This window comes from Papio anubis, chromosome 12 (genome assembly GCF_008728515.1).
Source record: "Papio anubis isolate 15944 chromosome 12, Panubis1.0, whole genome shotgun sequence".
NCBI classification, from domain to species: domain Eukaryota; kingdom Metazoa; phylum Chordata; class Mammalia; order Primates; family Cercopithecidae; genus Papio; species Papio anubis.
Window position 1 is genome coordinate 119,132,422 of NC_044987.1, and position 19,732 is coordinate 119,152,153.

The window sequence follows — 19,732 nt, forward strand, 5'->3', positions numbered from 1 at the left end:
CCCGCATTTCACACACCCACAGCTCCGTGGGCGTCTTTGTGATGCTTGTGGTCATTACAATTAATTAGCTCATTGCTTTCATAATTATTCACACCGTAGTGGTCCTCACTAGAAAGTGAGCTACTCAAAGCAAGGCCCTTGCCTGTTCCTGTCCCCCCACTGCCTATTATAGCACTGCAGAGCTCAGGTGCTCTGGGAAGCTTTACTGGAATGAATTAATGAGGAGACCGGATCTTCTGGATGCCAGGGGGCAGACCCAGGCTGGAGGAGGATGCCCCAAGGCATACAGTTGGTGCTCAGCTGTGGGAAATGCTTCACGGTATGGGGAACTGGCCAACGATGACCAGGCTGTGACGGGGGTAGTGAGCGCTGCGTCCCTGAAAGCATTTTAGTACAGGCTGGGGGATGTCACATGGCACAGCCCATGCTGGGGAGAGTTGCAATCAATGGCCTCTAAAGTCCTCTCAGATCCCAGGATTCTGTAAGAGTCCCACTCTGAACGCTGAAAACAGGGGAGGACAATTGGCCTGAGACAGGGAGTACAGTGCAGGGGGGCATCGGGAGGGCTGGGCAGCCGGAGGGGACAGAGCGAGGATACCGAAAGATGACAGTGAGTTCAAAGTCATTACTGGTGGGAGGAGCCAAAGATGGGAAGCTGAATAATAGTTCAAACCGGACCCACTGTGAAGGTGAAAAACCAGCAGTATAGGGTAAACTCACTTGTCCTTTACCCTGGAAATTGGATCTGGGGTCCTTACCTCCCTTTTGCAGAGCTCTTCATAGTTCCCAAAGTACTTTTATGCACTGTCCTAGGCAAAGGAAGCTTGTTCATTTTCCATGTAAAAATCTCAGGGTAGGCCCGGCCCAGTGGCTCATGCCTGCAATCCCAGCACTTTGGGAGGCTGAGGCAGGCGGATCACCTGAGGTCAGGAGTTCGAGATCAGCCTGGCCAATGTGGTGAAACCCCGTCTATACTAAAAATACAAAAATCAGCCAGGTGTGGTGGCACACACCTGTAATCCCAGCTAGTCCAGAGGCTCAACAGGAGAATCGCTTGAACTCAGCAGGCAGAGGTTGCAGTGAGCTGAGGTTGCACCACTGTACCACTGCACTCCAGCTTGGGTGACAGAGCAAGACTCTGTCTCAAAAAAAAAAAAAAAAAAAAAAATCCCAGGGTATGCAGATGAGGATGGATGCACCCAGTTTCAAACACAGGCTTCTTGCATTTTAATGCTCTGTGTTGTGAGGCCACCATGCTCAAAGCCACTTCACGGCTTCATGATCCAAAATCGCTACTGTTGCTCCAGCCATCACAGCCCTGCCTCAGCCAGAAGGCAGTGGGAGAGGAAAGGGGAAGAGAACACCCCTCTCTTTAGGATACTTCTTGGAAGCTGCACTCTCACGTGCCATTATAATGAACTATAAGTGAAATAATAGGGAATTTTGGAAAATACAGGTGGCCTTTTCTCATTTAAGGTATTAATTAATCCCACCATCAATTTAGCACCGCTGGCCTCTCTGCAATACCGATTCATCTGAGGAATTTCTCACTGCAGCCCTCCCAGGCAGGTCCCAGGAAGCCTACTCTACAGATGAAGAAACAGAGGCTAAGGGAGAGCTGACTTGCCCGTGGACCCCACCAGGGGATATGGCCAGACTGAAGGCTGAGCCCACGCTGGCGGATGCAGTCTCCAGCTCCACCCTGCCCACTGCTTCATACGTGCGATGCTTTGTGATCTCCTCCTCCATCCAGGCCACCCAGTGAGTCACTGCCCCTTCGTACTTCCTCTTCCCTTCCTATGATTCACACTGTCCCCTGCCCCGGGTCAGTGGCCAGACCATCCCAGATTGTCCCTCAGAGGAAACATCCAGGGATGGGGAGCGGTAACTGAGCCTACAGAGACCCCCATGATGGCTCCGACCTGAAGAGGAGGGCCCTTAGCAATAGACCACCCCCCAAGAGATGGCCACCAGGGGTGGCCGCTTTTCCATGGGGTTGGCCTCTCACAGAGAGGCGCAAGGGACTCTCCTGTGCCTGCACCGAGGGGATCAGGCAGCTGGCCCCACGGGGAACTTGCACGGGGCCCTCTCTGGGCAGCCTCCTCAGCAGATAGCTGCTCCGCGGGGGAAACAGAGTCCTCTGCTTAGTTCCCAACAGGCCCCAGGTTCAAGCCCCAGGTTCAAGCCCCTCCCATGGAAACCCACCATCCCCTCCTCTACACAATGCGCTCTGTCCAGGGTGCATGGCAGGTGGCAAGCCCTGAGCCTGATGGTCTTACTCTCGCTTGCCCTGCCCGGGTTGTGCGTTCCCTAAACACTACAAAACCCCAGGGACACCTGCCATCCCTGCGCCCCGCTCCGCTCTGAGACACTCAGCTTTGCTTTATAAAATCTGTGTAAACTGGCCAGGCATGGTGGCTCATGCCTGTAATCCCAGCACTTTGGAAGACCAAGGCAGGAGGATCGCTTGAGCCTAGGAGTTCCAGACTAGCCTGAGCAGTGTAGTGAGACCCCCTCTCTATAAAGAATTTTAAAAATTAACCAAGTGTCATGGCACACTCCTGTAGTTCCAGCTACTGGGGAGGATGAGGTGGGAAGACCCCTTGAGCTCAGGAGATTGAGGCTGCAGTGAGTTATGATGGCACCACTGCCCTCCAGGCTGGGAGACAGAGCAAGACCCTGTCTCAAAAGAAGAAGAGGAAGAGGAGGAAGAAGACAAAGACGAAGAAGAAGAAGGAGGAGGAGGGGGAGGAGGAGGGAGGGGAAGGGGAGGGGGAGGGGAAAAATCTGTGTAAGTTACCTATACATTGCACCAAAAAAAAAAAAAAAAAAAAAAAAAAAAGAAAAGAAAAGAAAAGAAACCCACAAGGCTCTTCTGACACCTAATCTGCTTCTGCAAAATCCTGCAGGTCCTGGGATCCAGGTCCTTTGCTTCCCCAGTGCAGGCAGCACCCCCAGCTGCGTGCACGAAAAATGCACGAAAAACCTATCAAACTCTGGGAGCTCCATCCAAATGGGGGGCTTGAAGCCTGGGCGGCATGTACACTCCCTCTGCCTGGCCAACAATGACACAGGATTAATCGTTTCTCACAAAGTCAAAGGCAAAGAGGCCTCTGCAAGTGATAGGTTGGCTCTGTGACCAAATAAGGCAATATTACATTTCACTGTTTATAGCAGACCCTGGACCGGGCAGCTTGGAAGGCACTGGGAAGAAATGCAGTTCTCGCTGCGGCTCCATTCCCAACGTCCAATAACTCTGTCCAAGGCCAGTTATAATTTCCTTACAGAAACAACCATGTGTCACTTTTTAAATACACACTAAAACCCAAGAGGTGGCCCAGTCTCAACCCCAGGCCGTCGGTTCCCTTGAGTGGCAGAACCTGGTTTTGAACTTCCACATTCATGATTTAAAGGCGGGGAGAGCCCCTGAAAATTTATTTTAGGGCTTGAGCGAAAGCAGAGGCATTTCTTAAAGGGCAAATTTCAGAGCTCCATTTGTGAGGTGCCTTTTTCTCCCCTGAGAATTTATTGCAAACTTTCTTTTGCAAATAAGACGTGTTGCTGCTGCCGCTAATAGCCTTGGGCAACCTTTGTGTCCCGACAGTATTTATAAAACGAGAGACACAGTTGGCAGGGTGGAGTTTCAGTAATTGGGATTAATAATAAGACAAGTGTAAATGTTTAAAACCCATTAGGAGGCTTTAAATGCTAAACAAAGCTTCAACTTGCTGGCATTTGCACCCTGGATGGGGTCTAGCCTAACCTCCAGCTAAGAAAATTCCAAGGGGAATTCTAGCAGCTTCAGCAAAACTCAATACTGCCTGCAGAGACCACGTTTACGGAGCCGCGATGAGGGCATAGATTTACACAGTGGAACAGCATCAATCTCACCTTCAAAATAGGATTTTTACCTGTCCCATGAGACCCTGGGCACTTCCCCAGGCACTGCATGAGGGTGGGAACTGCGTCTACTTTGATCTCTTCTCTCTGTACCTGGACACCCTTTGTAGAACCTTTGGGTGCTTGGGAGAGGTTCTCTCTGAAAGCGAGAACGGATGAAAGAGGGAAGGAGTGAAATGTATTATTGCATCTTTTGCCAATGACAGCTTCTAGTTTACCTTCCTCGAATCTCTGAGGTTATATAGGATGGATCCCCAGCGGCCGAATAGCCAAGCAGAATAAAATTCTTGAGCCCAGAGTGAACCTCTGGGGAGGTCAGCAGCAAATGTGTCCTCAGCTGTCCTGCCTGCTACCCCCTGGCAGTCACCCTGCCAGCTCAGAGCTGCCCCCAGCCCCTGGAGGGGTCTCCCACCTCCTCTCTCATGGCCCCACCCGATGTGCACACCTTCCCCACCAGGTGAGCAGCATGTGTGCAGGGTGACTATGCTGTCACCACTGTCACTGCTGCTAGGGCTCTGCCATCCCTGAGTCTATGATGATGGTGGACTGTCAAGCACGGCAGGTGGCCATGGGGGCAATGTGGGGCAGAGCCCCTTGACCACACCCAGCTACTGCTGCCTTAAACTTACTGCCTGAAAGAAGTGCAATGTACCTTTCCCAGCAACCAATAACACCAGGGACCAAGTGTCACTCTTTTTTTTTGTTTTGTTTTTTGAGACATAGTTTCACTCTTGTTGCCCGGGCTGGAGTGCAGTGGCACCATCTCCACTCACTGCAACCTCTACCTCCCGGGTTCAAGTGATCCCGGCCTCAGCCTCTTGAGTAGCTGGGATTACAGGTGCCCGCCACCACACCAGGTTAATTTTGTATTTTTAGTAGAGACGGGATTTCACCATGTTGGCCAGGCTGATCTCTAACCTCAGGTGATCCCCCTTCCTCAGCCTCTCAAAGTGCTGGGATTACAGGCGTGAGCCACCGCGCCCAGCCTCCACTGTGACATCACTGGATGTGAGACCCACCCTGGGGAAGCCTCTGGCCTGCACGGACCTTGGTCAAGTCACTTGGCATCATCATTCACCCAGCAGAAATTCATCCAGCACCGGCCACGTGCTGACGCATCAGCAAGCAAACCAGACCAGGATTCCTGGCCTGCTGGACACAACCCCATGACACGAACATCAGCCAACATTTTTTGAGCACCTACTGTGTGCTGGGATCCCATACTCAGCCTTCTACCCTCGTTACCTCATTTAATCCTCAGGATAGCCCCGCGAAGCAGGTGCAGCTGGGACCCCATGTATCCGTTGAGGAAACAGAGACTCCAAGGAAAGAAAGAACCTGCTATGACCTATTTTCTTCCTCGCTCCTAACCGGCTCTGCTGCTCCACACAACCCCTCCCGAAGGCCCTCCCCGGGCCCTGCCATGCTGCTTCGTGAGATGGAGATATACAGCTCCTCAGGGCAGGGTTGGCAAGAATATCCAAAAAAAAAGGAGGTTAAGCACCTAACACTGGGCGGGAAGCAGAGGAGGCGCTCAGGGAAGGGCGGCAGGGAGGCCCCGCAATGGAAGTCACTGCTCAGGAGGTTAAGGCAGGCTGTGAAACAGGGCCACCTGCAACCCTGGCTTTTCCAAACTGAAGCCGTACCCTGGAGGGAGACAGGGTCCTTGGGCACTGACCCCGGCTGTCCACAGCTAAGCGGTCATGGGACACCCATGACCATGGGCGTGGCTGGAGGAGGCCCTGCCCTCAGGGGTCTGTTGGCATCCAGGGGAAATGTCTACGGGGTAATGATTAACCCACACGCACCACCTGGCTTTCAGCCTTCTTGCCCTGCTGACTCATTTTGCAAATTCCACTTGCAAAATTTGGGAGCGGCCTGGGAGCAGCCCCCACCACCTCACCTGAGATTCCAGCAGCGGAGGTGCTGCGTTGCCGGGTGGGGTGGTCCCGGCATTCGGACCTGCCACTGGGAAGCCCAAGGCCAGCACGTGGGAGGTGAGTGGGATGGAGGAAACAGCGATGGAGGAGACAGCGCTGGACCCTCTGCTGGCTGGTAAGGATGGGGCGGGAGCCTCGGGGGTGAGAGGCGGGGGACAAGGGAAGCGTCACTTGCTGTCAACCCTACCCAAGCAGGACACCCAGCCTGTCCCTCTGGGACCCTGCAGAGATCATGGGGAGGACCCAGAGAGCCAATTTCAAAGCAGTGCCCCGCCCTGCCCAGTTGATTGAGGGCAAGAGAGGTGCCCCCAGGGTGGGCAGGGCCTGACAGCGGGCGAGTTGATGCGGGCACCTTCTTGGGTGGCAAACAACCCCTGCTAAGAACAATAATCACTTCACAGCTGCTCAGCCTCGGTACGGCGACCCTGCAGGGGGACAATTCTTCATCTTGGGGGTGTTCTGGGCACTGGGGAACGTTTACAGCATCCCTGGCCTCCATGCAGTAGAGGCCAGTGCACCCCTACCCTCTGTTGTGACAGCCTAAACATGTCTCCAAACATTTCCCAATGTCCCCTGAGGGCACAGTCCACGCGCTCCCTGGAGAACCACGTGCTATCTGTATCACACATTCGCTAGCATCAGGCTCCGAGAGCCTGGATCGCACATTCGCTAGCATCAGGCTCCAAGCGTAGCCTTCAGCCATGATGCACCTGAGCCTCATCAGGTCCTAGGAGGTTGGCCCAGATGCCGGTGATGGCTCAAAGCTTTGGGGCCAGGCCTTACATTCCATCTCAGACTTCTTGTTCACCAGCTGGGCCACCCAAAGCAAGTTGCCTCGCCTCTCTCTCTGCCTTCGTTTACCCATCAGTAAGTGGAGCTAATAATGGCATCCACCCCAGAGGACTTTGGAGTAGGGAAAGTGCATAAATTAAAACATGCCAAGGGCTCTAAGCACAGGGCCTGGCACCTGCTAAATGCGGTCACAGCCCCAGTTTACACAAGAGTAAAGCTGAGGCCCAGAGAAATCCAGTCACTTGCCTGAGGGCCACACAAGTTGTCCGGTAAGGGCTGTGAGTAACCCTAGATGTCCCTCTGCAGAGTCTTCTGTGCAGAGAAAGGAGACGTTGAAAAGAGGGGCTGAGAATTCACAGTCCTATCCCGAGGCCTGCCCTGTTCTACCTGTGTGGCCTTGGGCAGTTCACTGACCTCTCTGGGCCTGGGTCCCTGTTGGATGAGAGATTCCATTTTCGGCAACACTCGGAGTGACTGCTGGGCCTGCTGTGTCTCGCATTGATCTTGTCTTAGAGGGACTCCTGCTCAGTGGAGGTGGGGTGTCTGAGGGTCATCCTGGCATCAGGGAGGTGAGCGGGGGGCTTTGGGGTACACTATATTTATCCGACCAGCCCCCTCCTTCATCCCAAGGTTTATTGAGTGAATGAATGAACGGATGAGCAAATGAGGAAGCTGGCCGCCTTCCCCTGGCCCTGCGGGAACTCGGGAACACTGGCTGGAACGTCATCTCCCGTAATACAAAGCAGGAGGAGGAGGCCATTCTTGGTGCCTCCCTGAGGGAGGCCTGAGCCAGGGGCGGCGGTGGGTGGGGAGCTGCCTTCCTAGAGACCCCTTGGGCCAAAGTAGGAACGGCCCCCAGGAACGACCCTCTGCCTCTGGGGCCCTCTGGCTTCCTTTGGAAGCAAGTTCCAAAGGCAGAGGCAGACAGGGTGAGCATTTGCAAAAATGAGCAAATTCGCTGGAAAAGAGCTGATTTTTATTTTTGGTTTGTTCTCAACGTGTCAGAGAGTCAACACAGAGGGAGGAGGAATGTGAATTAAGCAATAAAATGTTTACCAAGGAGCCCTCAAATGACTCCAGAGTGCTGCCAAAGTTCTGTGATCCCTGAACTGAGATTGTCCGAGGACCCATTTCCTCTTCGGTGGCCCCCGATGGCCCTGCTGGGATGTGGGGATGTGGTGACATCACTCTGTCATTCCTCAGGCAGGATCCCTTCCCAGGTGGTCTGAGCCACTCACACTTAGAGGGCATGAGCACTTGGACCTCCAAGGGCAGAGGGGGCTCAGAGGCCAGCCTCCACCTCTTCTTCTTGGACAGGATTTCTGTCCAGGCGCAGCAGGGAATGGTACTCCTATGCCAACTACACAGCCCACGGACTTTGGACCTAGCCTTCAGTATGTGCTGGCAACACAGGGCTGTCCCTTGAGGGAGCCCTGGCAGGATCCTTTGTTGCACTGTTGGAAGCTGCACCCTCCAGTCTTCACTCTTGTGTCACTAACCTCTAGGTTCTCACAGCCCAGATTACAGCCCCAGCCTCTCCAGAGAGGAGCAGTTAGATATGTGGCAGTCAGTCACACTCTAGTATAAATGAAGCCAGCCATGGTTTTCTTGGTGGCTGCTGCTGAATGGAAGTGGGATCCCCTTCAGGATGTTAGACAGCCATGGGGCAGCAAGGGCTGCAGGGCCATGGGGAGAGTCCCTCACAAGGGGCTGGGGTGCAAGGCTGCCGGTGGGAAGCTGTGCCCCTTCTCCTGCTGTCACCAATGCCCCAGGGACTCTATTTCGGGACCGTGGATAGTAGCCTTCCTCCTAGGGCAGAGGCTGAGAAGGGTGGTAGGAGAACCACAGGATCTGGTCTGAGATGTGGCTGGATCCTGGTGCTGGGACTGACCTGCGGCGAATCTGGGGAGTCTCTCCGCTCTCAGCTCCATCTTCCAGAAAAATGGGAATGAGACTCCTAGAAGGACTGGAGTCAAGTGGCCGCGCTTTCTCTGGTCATGTTCACCAGCTGATGCTGGAGATGGGAGAGGCTTCTATCTCTGGTTACTGCCCCTGTCTGTCTTTAGACTAGGAACCTGAGTGTCCAGCTCTCCTGGGAGAGCGTATCTTTCCTTCTGCCAAGAGAAGTTGTGAAATGCGGCTGTGGGGTCTCGGGGTAAAGAGAAAGAGGCAGTCTGGGAGCCTCAAGAGACCTGGATGTGGCCGGGCGCGGTGGTTCACACCTGTAATCCCAGCACTTTGGGAGGCCGAGGCTGGCAGATCACAAGGTCAGGAGTTTGAGACCAGCCTGGCCAATATGGTGAAACCCCATCTCTACTAAAAATACAAAAATTAGCCAGACGTGGTGGTGGGCACCTGTAGTCCCAGCTACTCGGGAGGCTGAGGCAAGAGAATCGCTTGAACCTGGGGGGCAGAGGCTGCAGTAAGCCAAGATCGTGCCACTGCACTCCAGCCTGGGTGATAGAGTGAGACCCTGTCTCAAAAAACTAAATAAATAAAAAGAGACCCGGATGCAGGAGCATGGCCAGGATGAACTGTGTCCCTCCCCATCAATCAGAAAGGGGATCCCGCCAGATGGCGGGGGGGAATTGCCATGCAATTGCAGGGGTGAGGGTGCCGCGTTCTCAGAGCTTCAGAGAGAATCTCTGCTAACAGGAAATGCAGACAAATAGGAAGAGAGGAAGGGGAGGGCAAGGGAGGGAAGGCTGGGGGAAATTCTTTCTTCCAAGGAGAGCCCAAGGAGGTGAGGCTCCACATCAGAAGCTGAGTAGAACCCTGTGGCTGCAGTGTGCGCGGCTGTAGAGAGCCCAGGCACTGTGCTTCGGTGCCAGCCCCAGCCTTGGCCTCAAGGGAAGGGTTTTCTCAGAGCCACAGGGAACAGCAGCCCCCGGGGCCGGGAGCTGGGCTGACAGCACTGTGGTGTTCACTTTCCAAGTGTCACCAGCCCCATGGATCAGTCCTCCTGGGAACGTCATGTTGGGAAAGGTTCGTGAACCGTGCTCCTGACCGGCACTCGGGAGGTGGGGGCTGTTTGCTTTAGCAACGACTTCACACAGGTCTGAAGCGAAATGTTTCCATAGGGGGAACTCTGCGACCTCAGGAAGGTCACTCCCCTTCTCTGGGGTTGTTTGCTCATGTCTGTCACGATGAGGGAGGGGTTCAAACGTGGCCTCGCAGGGAGTGGGGACCCAGGGAAGGCCTCCGTTGATTCTGCAGTGAGAGGCAGAAACGCCACCTTTTAAAGAGTGGAAGTTAATTTCTCTAACAGAAAACTTGTCAAGAGGTGGGCATTCCAGGATGCCAAGGTGGGTAGGGGCCTCGTGCAGTCATCGGAGACCCTGTGTTCTCTCAGGCTGCCCTCCCACGCTCAGGACAGACATCCACTTTATGGCCCAAGATGGCTGCTTGGGCTCCAGTCATCACATATGCATTCCAGCCAGCAGGAAACAGAAAGGGCAAAAAGAGGCACTCTTCCTTCTCGGAACCTGCCCACTGGCCTGAACTTAGCCCATGGCCACACCTGGCTGCAGAGAATGGGACCCGCAGATTTTGTTCTGGGTTGTCACATGTCAGGTAAAAACTAGGCAATCTCTTACTGAGAAAAAGACCAAGAATAAATACTGCGGGTGGGGAGGAGAAATGCCGGTCTGTGACACAGGTTCAGGAGTGACACAGGTTCAGGACGGAATTCCTATTCCCTGTGCTGGGGGGGCACCAACTAGCTAGAGACCTGGGGTTTCACTTCTTCCCTCTGAGCCTCAGTTCCCTCGTCTGTAAAAGGGGAGAATTGATCCCCATGGTCTCTGGGTCCTCTCCAGCTTAGACCACGCGTGATTCTATGTTCCACACGATTTGCCTCACGGAGCTTTCTAGATTCAACGCTCTGCTAGGACGGGGAGTTCTGTGTGTTCTGTTCTCTTCTGTCTCCTCGAACTGTGCCTGGCACGTGGCCTGTGTGTTTGCTGAGCGGCTGAATGATGGCTGGTGTTTTAACAGGTTGAATTTGTATAAAGAGGCGACTTGCTTTTGCTCTTTTCCTTAAAAAAGAGAAACTTTAAAAAAAGTTTCTAAAAAAAAAAACCTTCATTTTTTCTTTTTCTTTTTACTCCTCGTCTTCCCTGTCTTCGTTCTCTTTTTTTTATTTTTTAGATACTCAGCCTTTTCCTCACTGGCTGCCTCCCTGTCTTGCTTCCCAGACCATAGACTGGGGTTGTCGGAGCAGGCCAAGCGTGAGAATCAAGCCCACCCTCACCTGCAGAGCTGCAGGCCTGGGGAGGCCCGCGGGTAATGCTGGATGAGCTTTGATGCCCAGTAGGGGTGGCCTCCCGAGAGCGCATGTAACTCTCACCTCTCATGACTGCCAGAAAGGTGGCTTGTACTCCACCCTTACCTACTTTGCAGAGAACCAAACAGACACTGGCTGCTTCAGGAAATGTCTCCCATTGCAAAGAAAAGTGAAAGCGAGGCCGGGCTTGGTGGCTCTCACATGTAATCCTAGCACTTCGAGAGGCCCAGGCAGGTGGATCACTTGAGGTCAAAAGTTTGAGACCAGCCTGGCCAATACGGCGAAACCCAGTCTCTACTTTAAAAAAAAAAAAAAAAAAAATTAGCTGGAAATCGCTTGAACCCGGTAGGCAGAGGTTGCAGTGAGCCAAGTCATGCTACTGCACTCTAGCCTGGGTGACAGAGAGAGACTCCGTCTCAAAAAAAAAAAAAAAGTGAAGGTGAAATCAGAGAAAGGGCATTTCTCTGTGCCAGGGCGTTAACCAATACGCTACAGTTGAAAATGCCGGCGTTATCTCAGCCTAAAATGTACAGTATGAGCCATGTGTGGCTAGACTCTCTTTGAAATGAGTGTCCAGTCACTTGAGAACACACTTTTCAGTCCTGCAAGTCATGAGTGCCACTGCAAATGCACAAGCAGCCGGCACCGACTCACTGATGAGACAATCGCCTTGTGGACAATGGCATGCCTCATTTCCTGGGGAGGGTGTACGGGCACGCACCTGCTGTGTACTTTTTTCCTTTGAAAACTGTAAAGGGCTATCATTAACATCATATGTGTCATCTTCCTGGAGCTGTGAAACAATTCATGACCCACTGGATTTTGTTGTTAGTGATTTCACTGTATTTTGATAAGGCGTTCCTGTGTAAAGACGCTGTATCAACATTTGCCTGGAGACACAGTTCACAAACCTAAGAGGACTCGGGTCCTTACCCCGATGGCACACCTCAGAGAGGTCAGCTTGTCATAAGGTAACAGCCAGCGCACTCAGGGCCTCTGCGTGGTCGAGATGTTCTTCCTCAGATGCCTGCAGAACTACCTGCAGCCTCCATTCAGGGCTCTACACACACGCATCCTCACTGGGACCCTCCCCGGCCCCTCTCTGGGTTTTTTGTTTGTTTGTTTGTTTGTTTGTTTTTTGAGACAGAGTTTCACTCTTGTTGCCCAGGCTGGAGTGCAGTGGCGCAATCTCAGCTCACCGCAACCTCCGCCTCCCGGGTTCGAGCAATTCTCCTGGCTCAGCCTCCTGAGAATCCGGAATTACAGGCACCTGCCACTACACCCAGCTAATTTTCGTATTTTTAGTAGAGACGGGGTTTTGCCATGTTGGTCAGGCTGGTCTTGAACTCCTGACCTCAGGCGATCCACCCATCTCGGCCTCCCAAAGTGTTGGGATTACAGGCGTGAGCCACGGCGCCGGGCTCTGGCATCTCACTCTGTCCCTTCACCCTGCTTCATTTTTTCTTCAAAACTCCCTCATGATCTGGCATGATATATTTGCTTATTCTCTTTCTCCCGCATAAAAATATACTTTTCATAAAAGCAGAGACTTTTTCAAAAAATCACTCAGCACTTAGACCTGTGTCCGAGGGATCGGAGGTGCTCCAGGAAATGCTGATTGGCTGACATCTTCCACTTTTCTAAATATTTTCCACTGGCCCTGAGAGACTCTATTACACAGGAAAAATGCTTTGGCTCCTCCTGTCTCGGGATCTAGTGAGTTATCCTGAGGCATCACAGAGCATCTACTTTATTGCAGGCCTTTAGACTCCTTCTGGTTCCAAAAAGGTTGTAAGGTAGCTTACCAACATGTTTTTAATTCCTCAAAAAATAAGACAATCTGGAAGTTCACAAGGAAAAATGAGGCACAGGGAAGATAAGGTTCAGAAAGTCAGATATTAAAAATAATATTTAAGGCCAGGCACAGTGGCTCACGCCTGTAATCCCAGCACTTTGAGAGGCCGAGGTGGGTGGATCACCTGAGGTCAGGAGTTCGAGACCAGCCTAGCCAACATGGCGAAACTCTGTCTCTACTAAAAATACAAAAATTAGCCGGGTGTGGTGGTGGGTACCTGTAATCCCAGCTACTCGGGAGGCTGAGGCAGGAGAATCGCTTGAACCCAGGAAACAGAGGTTGCAGTGAGCCGAGATCCACTACAGTCCAGCCTGGGAGACAGAGCCAGACTCTGTCTCAAAATAATAATAATAATAATAATAACAACAACAACAACAACAACAATATTTAATTAACACTTAGAAATGGTTACTATGGTCAAGACACAGGCTGTTCCACCTGGTTTTGGTCATGTGTTCTCCATGACAAACCTTGGGTTAGGTACTACCATGAACGCCCACTTTACAGATGAGGAAACTGAGGCACAAAAAGGAAAAGGCATCTGCCCAAGATGGCTGAGCTGGTCCAAGGCGTGCAGCATAGTCTCTCGGCCAGCAGAACCTCATGCTCTTGGCCCTGACACCTGGACCCAGGGATGGGGGACTCACCTGTGGGTGACCTGGAACCCTAATCACCTGCTCAGCACACCTCCCCAGGTTGTCTCTGAGCCTCCCAGCAGCCAGTTCTAGGAGAGAAACACGAGCCGTTCTACAATTTAGTGCCCATGAAATCGGGCCACACCTGTGGCTCAGAAGGAAGATGCCGAGACCAGCAGCCTTCTGGGCAGGAGTGAGAGCTCTGCTCTCTGTGGGTCAGGATTCCTGGCTGCAAGCAACAGGATCAGTCTGGTTCTCATCTGAAAAAGACTAGGATGGAAAGCCCTGAGAGGCAGCTATGGGAGGGGCTGGAGCAGGAGGGGCTGGCGTCCCACCCCACGCTGCTGCAGGACAGCCCCACCACTGCGCGTGGCTGCCATGACCACTGAGGGCACCAAGGGAATCCGAACCTGCTCTCTCCGGGCCAGAGGCTGAGCCTCTCATGGGCACACCCGATTGGCCAAACCTGGGTCCCATGTCCACGTTGTCCAGTTGGCCCAGCTGCCAGGGAGATGGGGCAGTGGCCTGCCTACCCCGCTCCCCACAGGGAGCTCTGTACCCGTCAATCTGACTCCAGCGGGGGATCCCCCAAATGGAAGGAGAGTTTGGGGCTGGACAGCCCTCTCCCCAAAATGACAAACGCCTTCTACACCCTCCCTGAGGAGTCCCCAGAGGAGAGCCGCCCACGGACCCACTAAGAACCACAGGTCCTCACTGTCTTTGAAGCGGGGGATGAGGGAACTGGCGCCTTTCTGTAGAAAGGAGGATTCCAACCTGAGGGAGCTGAGCGAGCCCCTGAGGGCCACCCTTGGAGCCCCCTTCAGGGGTGATTTGGGCTCTTTCTAGCACAGAAGCTTGTGGGCAGTTGGGGTGCCAGAGAGACACCTCCTCACTTGGTCCTAAGAAATGTACAAACCATCCTGATGGGGTTCGCCCCCACCCCCTCCACTGGCAGCTGTGGGACTCTCTGGCTCTGGCTCCACTCTCCAGGACCAACTTCCGCAAAGCAGCCCCCCGGTCTCGGAACCAGAGCTCACCAGCCAGCGAAACCCAGTACCACCTGGCAGGTGATATAACCCACATTTTAGCACAGCTGGTCCAGAATCCTATTGACTGGCAGGAGCATGGCAGTAGAACTTGGCGTGATATTGTTTTGGTTGATGGTGTTGCACACATAGGTAAGGACAAAACACTCGTGTACCACGCTGTGCTGAGACCCGCGGTGCCCCCAGCCCCGCCCTTGGCCTGGCTGTCCTCTGCGCCCTGGGGTGGGGGAAACACTGGCCTTTAGGGACTGTGCCCGCCTGTCCCCATCACGCTGTGGGCCATGGATGCACTGCTGATTGTTCTTCACCTGGGCCGTGTCTCTGTAAATGGTCCTTTTAATAACTCCTGTCATGGGTTGAAATGTGTCCCCTTACATTCCTGTTAAGGGCCTGACCTCCAGGACCTCAGCATGCAACTGTGTGAAGTTAAAATGAGGCTGTGAGGTGGGCCCTAATTCAACTGGACTGGCCCCTTCTAAGAAGAAGAGACTAGGACACACACAGACAAATGACCACGTGGGGACACAGGGAGAAGGTGGCCGTCTGCAAGCCAAGGAAAAGGCCTCAGGAGGAACCAGCCCTGCGACGCCTTGACCTTCAACTCCAGCCTTCAGCCTCGAAGACGGTGTCTGTGGTTTCAACCACTCCGTCTGCGGCATCTGCTATGGCAGCTGGATAAGATGAATGCGGAGCCTCTGCAGAGGCTGCCAGGCCCTGACCGGCACGTGCCATGACAATTACACGATGGCTAAGAATATAAGGGGCTCGAAAGGGGTCAGGCCTGGTGTCTGCTGGGTCCCTGGCGAGGGTGGGCTTCATGTTTATGCCCCCGGGATGTACATGGGCATGCTGTATATCCTGCATGGATATACAGATGGCTGCTCCCGGGGCTGCTGTTATTCCTGGAAGACGATGAGGATTCTGCTGAGGTCCCCTGGTGAGTGACGAGGCCAGCCCCAGGCGGTCTGATGCACACCCCCTGTCTTCTGCTCCTCTAAGCATGAGGGAGCTCATCTTGCAGAGCAGGGAGGTGGCCAACCAGCTCGCCAGAAATGGTATGAAATCCTTGAGGGTGAAGTTAAAAGAGGGGGGCCAGGTGTAGCCCCCCAGGTGTCACCCAACTTGTCACACCAACCTTGGCTTGGGCGACCCTAGCGAGTCCTGTTCTGTGTGCACGGTCACAGTCAGAAGGCTCCAGTCCATCCCTGGTGGTCCCAGCCACCACACTCAAAGACCACAGAAACAGTCTACACGCTGTAAGCAGTCAGATGTTCCAAACCATGAAACGTGGTCATGGACGGACAAGTCTCACCCACAGCCCCAAGCTCCCTATTTGCAGCAAGGACCTGAGCACCCGGGGGTGCTCCTGACAGAGCAGTGTGAGTGGGTGGGGGGCAGGGTGACCCTTTCAAAATGAGATGGCCCCCAGCCCTCCCAGCCTGCAGAGCTGACAATGAGCAGGCCATCAGCACGGTGCAAGTGCGGCCCTTAGGTCTGAGGGCTGGGCATTGCCTGGCTCCTTCCCTGAGTGAGAGATCAAATGTGTCATAAGGGGGACAGTGCCCATCCCTGCCAAGGTGGCCTGGGGACACAGACTTACCCTCTGATTTCAAGGACAGTGCAGCCAGCTCCTCACCAGGGCAGTCCCCCAGACAACTGCAGCCCCAAGGCTTTGTGTGCGAGACCCAGCGCCCTGAAGACGGGGGCGGAGGCCGTGGCTGCTCTGAGCGGCTTTGGAGAGATCTGAGGTCGGGTTTAGCTTCTCCTTCTCAGATTCCCTTCAGATGTCTGGGAATGCATTATCTCCCCTCTCCAAAGCAGAGGTTTTGTGAATGGTCCTCTCCTGAGGGGCTGTCATTTGCATACTGTGGCTGAGAGGGGGTCAAGAAAAGCTTCCCAAAGGAGGGTTTCTGAGAGCAGAGGCGGGGCAGTGTCCCCAGGGCAGCTCGGCCTGGTGTTTTCTTTCCCTGGGAACTGGCATCCCCTAAACCCACATTAAACCAGAGGGCGGGACCCTGGGGACAAACGCTGCTGCCTGTGCAAAGAACCCGCCGTGCTGTGCTGTGCTGGGCTGTGCTGTCCTGGTTTCTGGAAGGGGGCGGCATTTGGAGCCACTCCATGGGCCACTTCACCAGGCTGCCACCTCGGGTCTGATGAAAACAGCAAGCGTTTTTGTTGGCAGAGCACCTCCGAGAGGGCCCAGCCCTAGAAGCGGATGGACTGGGTGCCTGCAGGCTACCTTCTGTGTTTTTTCTTGTCTTTTTGGTTTTTGGTTTTCTTGAGACAGGTCTGACTCCTGGTTGCGCAGGCTGGAGTGCAGTGGCATGATCTCGGCTCCCTACAGTCTTGACCTCCCGGGCTCAGGTGATCCTCCTACCTCAGCCTCCCAAGTAGCTGGGACTGCAGGTGTGCGCCAACACGCCTAGCTGATTTTTGCATTTTTTGTAGAGGTGGGGTCTTGCCATGTTGCCCAGGCTGGTCTCCAAATCCCGACCTTAAGCAATCCTCCTGCTCTGGCCTCACAGAGTGCTGGGATTATAGGCGTAAGCCACCGCACCCTGCCCAGGCCACCTTCTTGATGGTCCTATTTGTAAATGAATCTGCATGTGAGGTGTCCCTTTCTAGAGAGTTATTCTCCCATGGACTCCTGGATGGAAGCCTAATCTGTCTATTCAGGACGAACTGAATTATTCCTATAACCTTGTGAGGAGAAAACCCCCCAAGTGTGCTCAATTATAGAAAGCACTTTCTCTACGAATCTACCATCCTCGAATAATGACTTACAAACCTATTTAGAGTTCGTAATCTCACCTCTGTCTTATTGCCAAGAGCCTTGGCATCGGTGCTATTTAAGCCAAAACAACCAGGCTGTGTTTTATTTGACCATATATTGAGTGTAAATATTTGCACCATTAATTAGAGTCAGTTTAATTCCAAAAACTCAAGCGATACAGGCAACCTCTAATGGTAAACAGGCCTCTAGGTGTTAGTCATACCTGGAAGATTCCATTCTGAGAGGCCTCCCTCAGGCCTTTCACCTGTCTCAGCCCTACAAACAAACAAAGAAAGGTTGAAGAGAGGCCAAGGGCCTGCAGACGGATTTTGAATGTAGTAAATTACCAGGGACTAAAGATGGGCTTTTTCCTATTATTTCTATACCCTTCTTATTACCCCTGGTAATAACATTTTACAACCGGTGTGTTGAGTGCACCCAGGTCAATTCCAGATTCCAGAAGGATAAGCAGAACGTTCGCATGGTGCTCCGGAAGGAGCTTTGGGAGTTGACTAGAAATCTCTAGAATCAGCTGGACCCGGATTTTAATCCAAATTCTGCCGCTTACCGGCTGCGTGGACTTGAGCAAGCCATTCTTCCTCTGCGTCAGTTTCCTCAGCTGTAAGCGGGAACGAGAATTCATACTTCATACGAATGAGACAACAGAGATAAAAACAATCCAGTGGTTATTTAATTCTAGCTTCATGGCATTGTCCAAGCTCTCTGAGCCTGGGGACTTCTCCCTACATCTTAAAAGGAGGATATCAAGTCTGAGGGACTCAGAGTCGGCTCACAAAACCTGCGTGACACACAGAAGTGATCCTCATTCTTCCTTTTCCTCCAAATGCAGCAGCCCAGCCACGAGTGCCCTGCAAAACACTTTTAGGGGCAAAGCGAACCAATGTGAAGTGGCACAAGGACTTGGCCAATAGGAGAATTGCAACACGTGGTGAGAATGTAGTTCAACTTGCACATCTCTTGCTGTCTTTCGGGGATGTCGTGGAGAAAGTCTCAGCTTGGTGCCGGGAGGTCCTTCATGCCTCCATAGCACACCCATCTCCCTGGCCAACTGTGCCGTGCCCTGGTTCAGGGCCTCCCCAGGGTATCCCAGGGAATTGAATAACATTAGCTCATTCTTATGGTGCTTTCTGAAACTTCTGTTCATGGCCAGTGCTTCTTCCTCTCCACTTTCAGTACTGATATTGGGTTCTTTAAAAGTAAAGTTCTACAAGCCCTAAAAAGGGAGGAAATTGGCCGGGCGTGGTAGCTCACGCCTGTAATCCTAGCACTTTGGGAGGCTGAGGTGGGCAGATCTCGAGGTCAGGAGATAGAGACCATCCTGGCTAACATGGGAAACCCCGTCTCTACTAAAAATACAAAAAAATTAGCTGGGCTTGGTGGCGAGCACCTGTAGTCCCAGCTACTCGGGAGGCTGATGTGAGAGAATGGCGTGAACCCGGGGGGTGGAGCTTGCAGTAAGACAAGATCACGCCACTGCACTCCAGCCTGGGTGATAGAGGAAGACTCCGTCTCAAAAAAAAAAAAAAAAAAAGGGAGGAAGTTTTGTCACAGGCTACAACATGGGTGAGCCTTAAGGACATTACACCAACGGAAAGACGCCAGTCCCAAAAAGATAAACACCACATGGTCCAACTTATCTGAGGTCCCCAGAGCAGCCAAATTCACAGAGACAGAAACTGGAATGGTGGTGCCAGGGCTGCAGGTAGGGAAGTGGTGAACGGGAGTGAGTGCTTCACACGCACAGAGCTTAGGTTTTGGAAGATAAAAAAGTTGTAGAGTCTGGGCGCAGTGGCTCACGCTTGTAATCCTAGCACTTTGGGAGGCCGTGGCGGGTGGATCACAAGGTCAGGAGATCGAGACCATCCTGGCTAACACGGTGAAACCTCGTCTCTACTAAAAAATACAAAAAGTTAGCCGGGCGTGGTGGTGGGCGCCTGTAGTCCCAGCTACTCGGGAGGCTGAGGCAGGAGAATGGCGTGAACCCGGGAGGCGGAGCTTGCAGTGAGCTGAGATCTGGCCACTGCACTCCAGCCTGGGGGACAGAGCGAGACTCCATCTCAAAACCAAAAAAAAAAAAAAAAAAAAAAATTGTAGAGATGGATGGCTGTGATGATTGCATAACAATGTAAAGGGTCTTAATGCCACTGAGCTGCACATTTAAAAATGGTGAAAATGATCAACTTATCTCATGTACATTTTTTCACAATTAAAAAATACAGTCTGGGCTGGGTGTGGTGGCTCACGCCTATAATCCCAGCACTTTGGGAGGCCAAGGCGGGCAGATCATAAGGTCAAGAGATCGAGACCATCCTGGCCAACATGGTGAAACTCTGTCTCTACTGAAAATACAAAAATTAGCCAGGCATGGTGGCGGGTGCCTGTAATCCCAGCTACTCGGGAGACTGAGGTAGGAGAATCGCTTGAACCCGGGAGGCGGAGGTTGCAGTGAGCTGAGGTTGCGTCATCGCACTCCAGCCTGGTGACA

At 53.0% G+C, this 19,732-nt stretch overlaps 1 protein-coding gene and 1 long non-coding RNA gene across 2 annotated transcripts in view; both read left to right on the top strand.

Moving 5' to 3' along the window:
* Nucleotides 1-4,919: 4,919 nt before the first annotated feature.
* Nucleotides 4,920-19,732, top strand: part of ANO1 (anoctamin 1) — a 218,213-nt gene continuing 203,400 nt past the window's right edge. The window contains exon 1 of the mRNA XM_017948165.3: nt 4,920-5,955. Within this exon, the coding sequence (XP_017803654.1) occupies nt 5,907-5,955 (49 nt within the window). The 5' untranslated portion in view covers nt 4,920-5,906. The remainder of the gene's footprint in view (nt 5,956-19,732) is intronic.
* LOC103877394 lies at nt 5,970-7,598 on the top strand. The gene is made up of 2 exons (XR_637053.3): nt 5,970-7,166; nt 7,263-7,598. It is a non-coding gene; the product is annotated as an uncharacterized LOC103877394 (long non-coding RNA).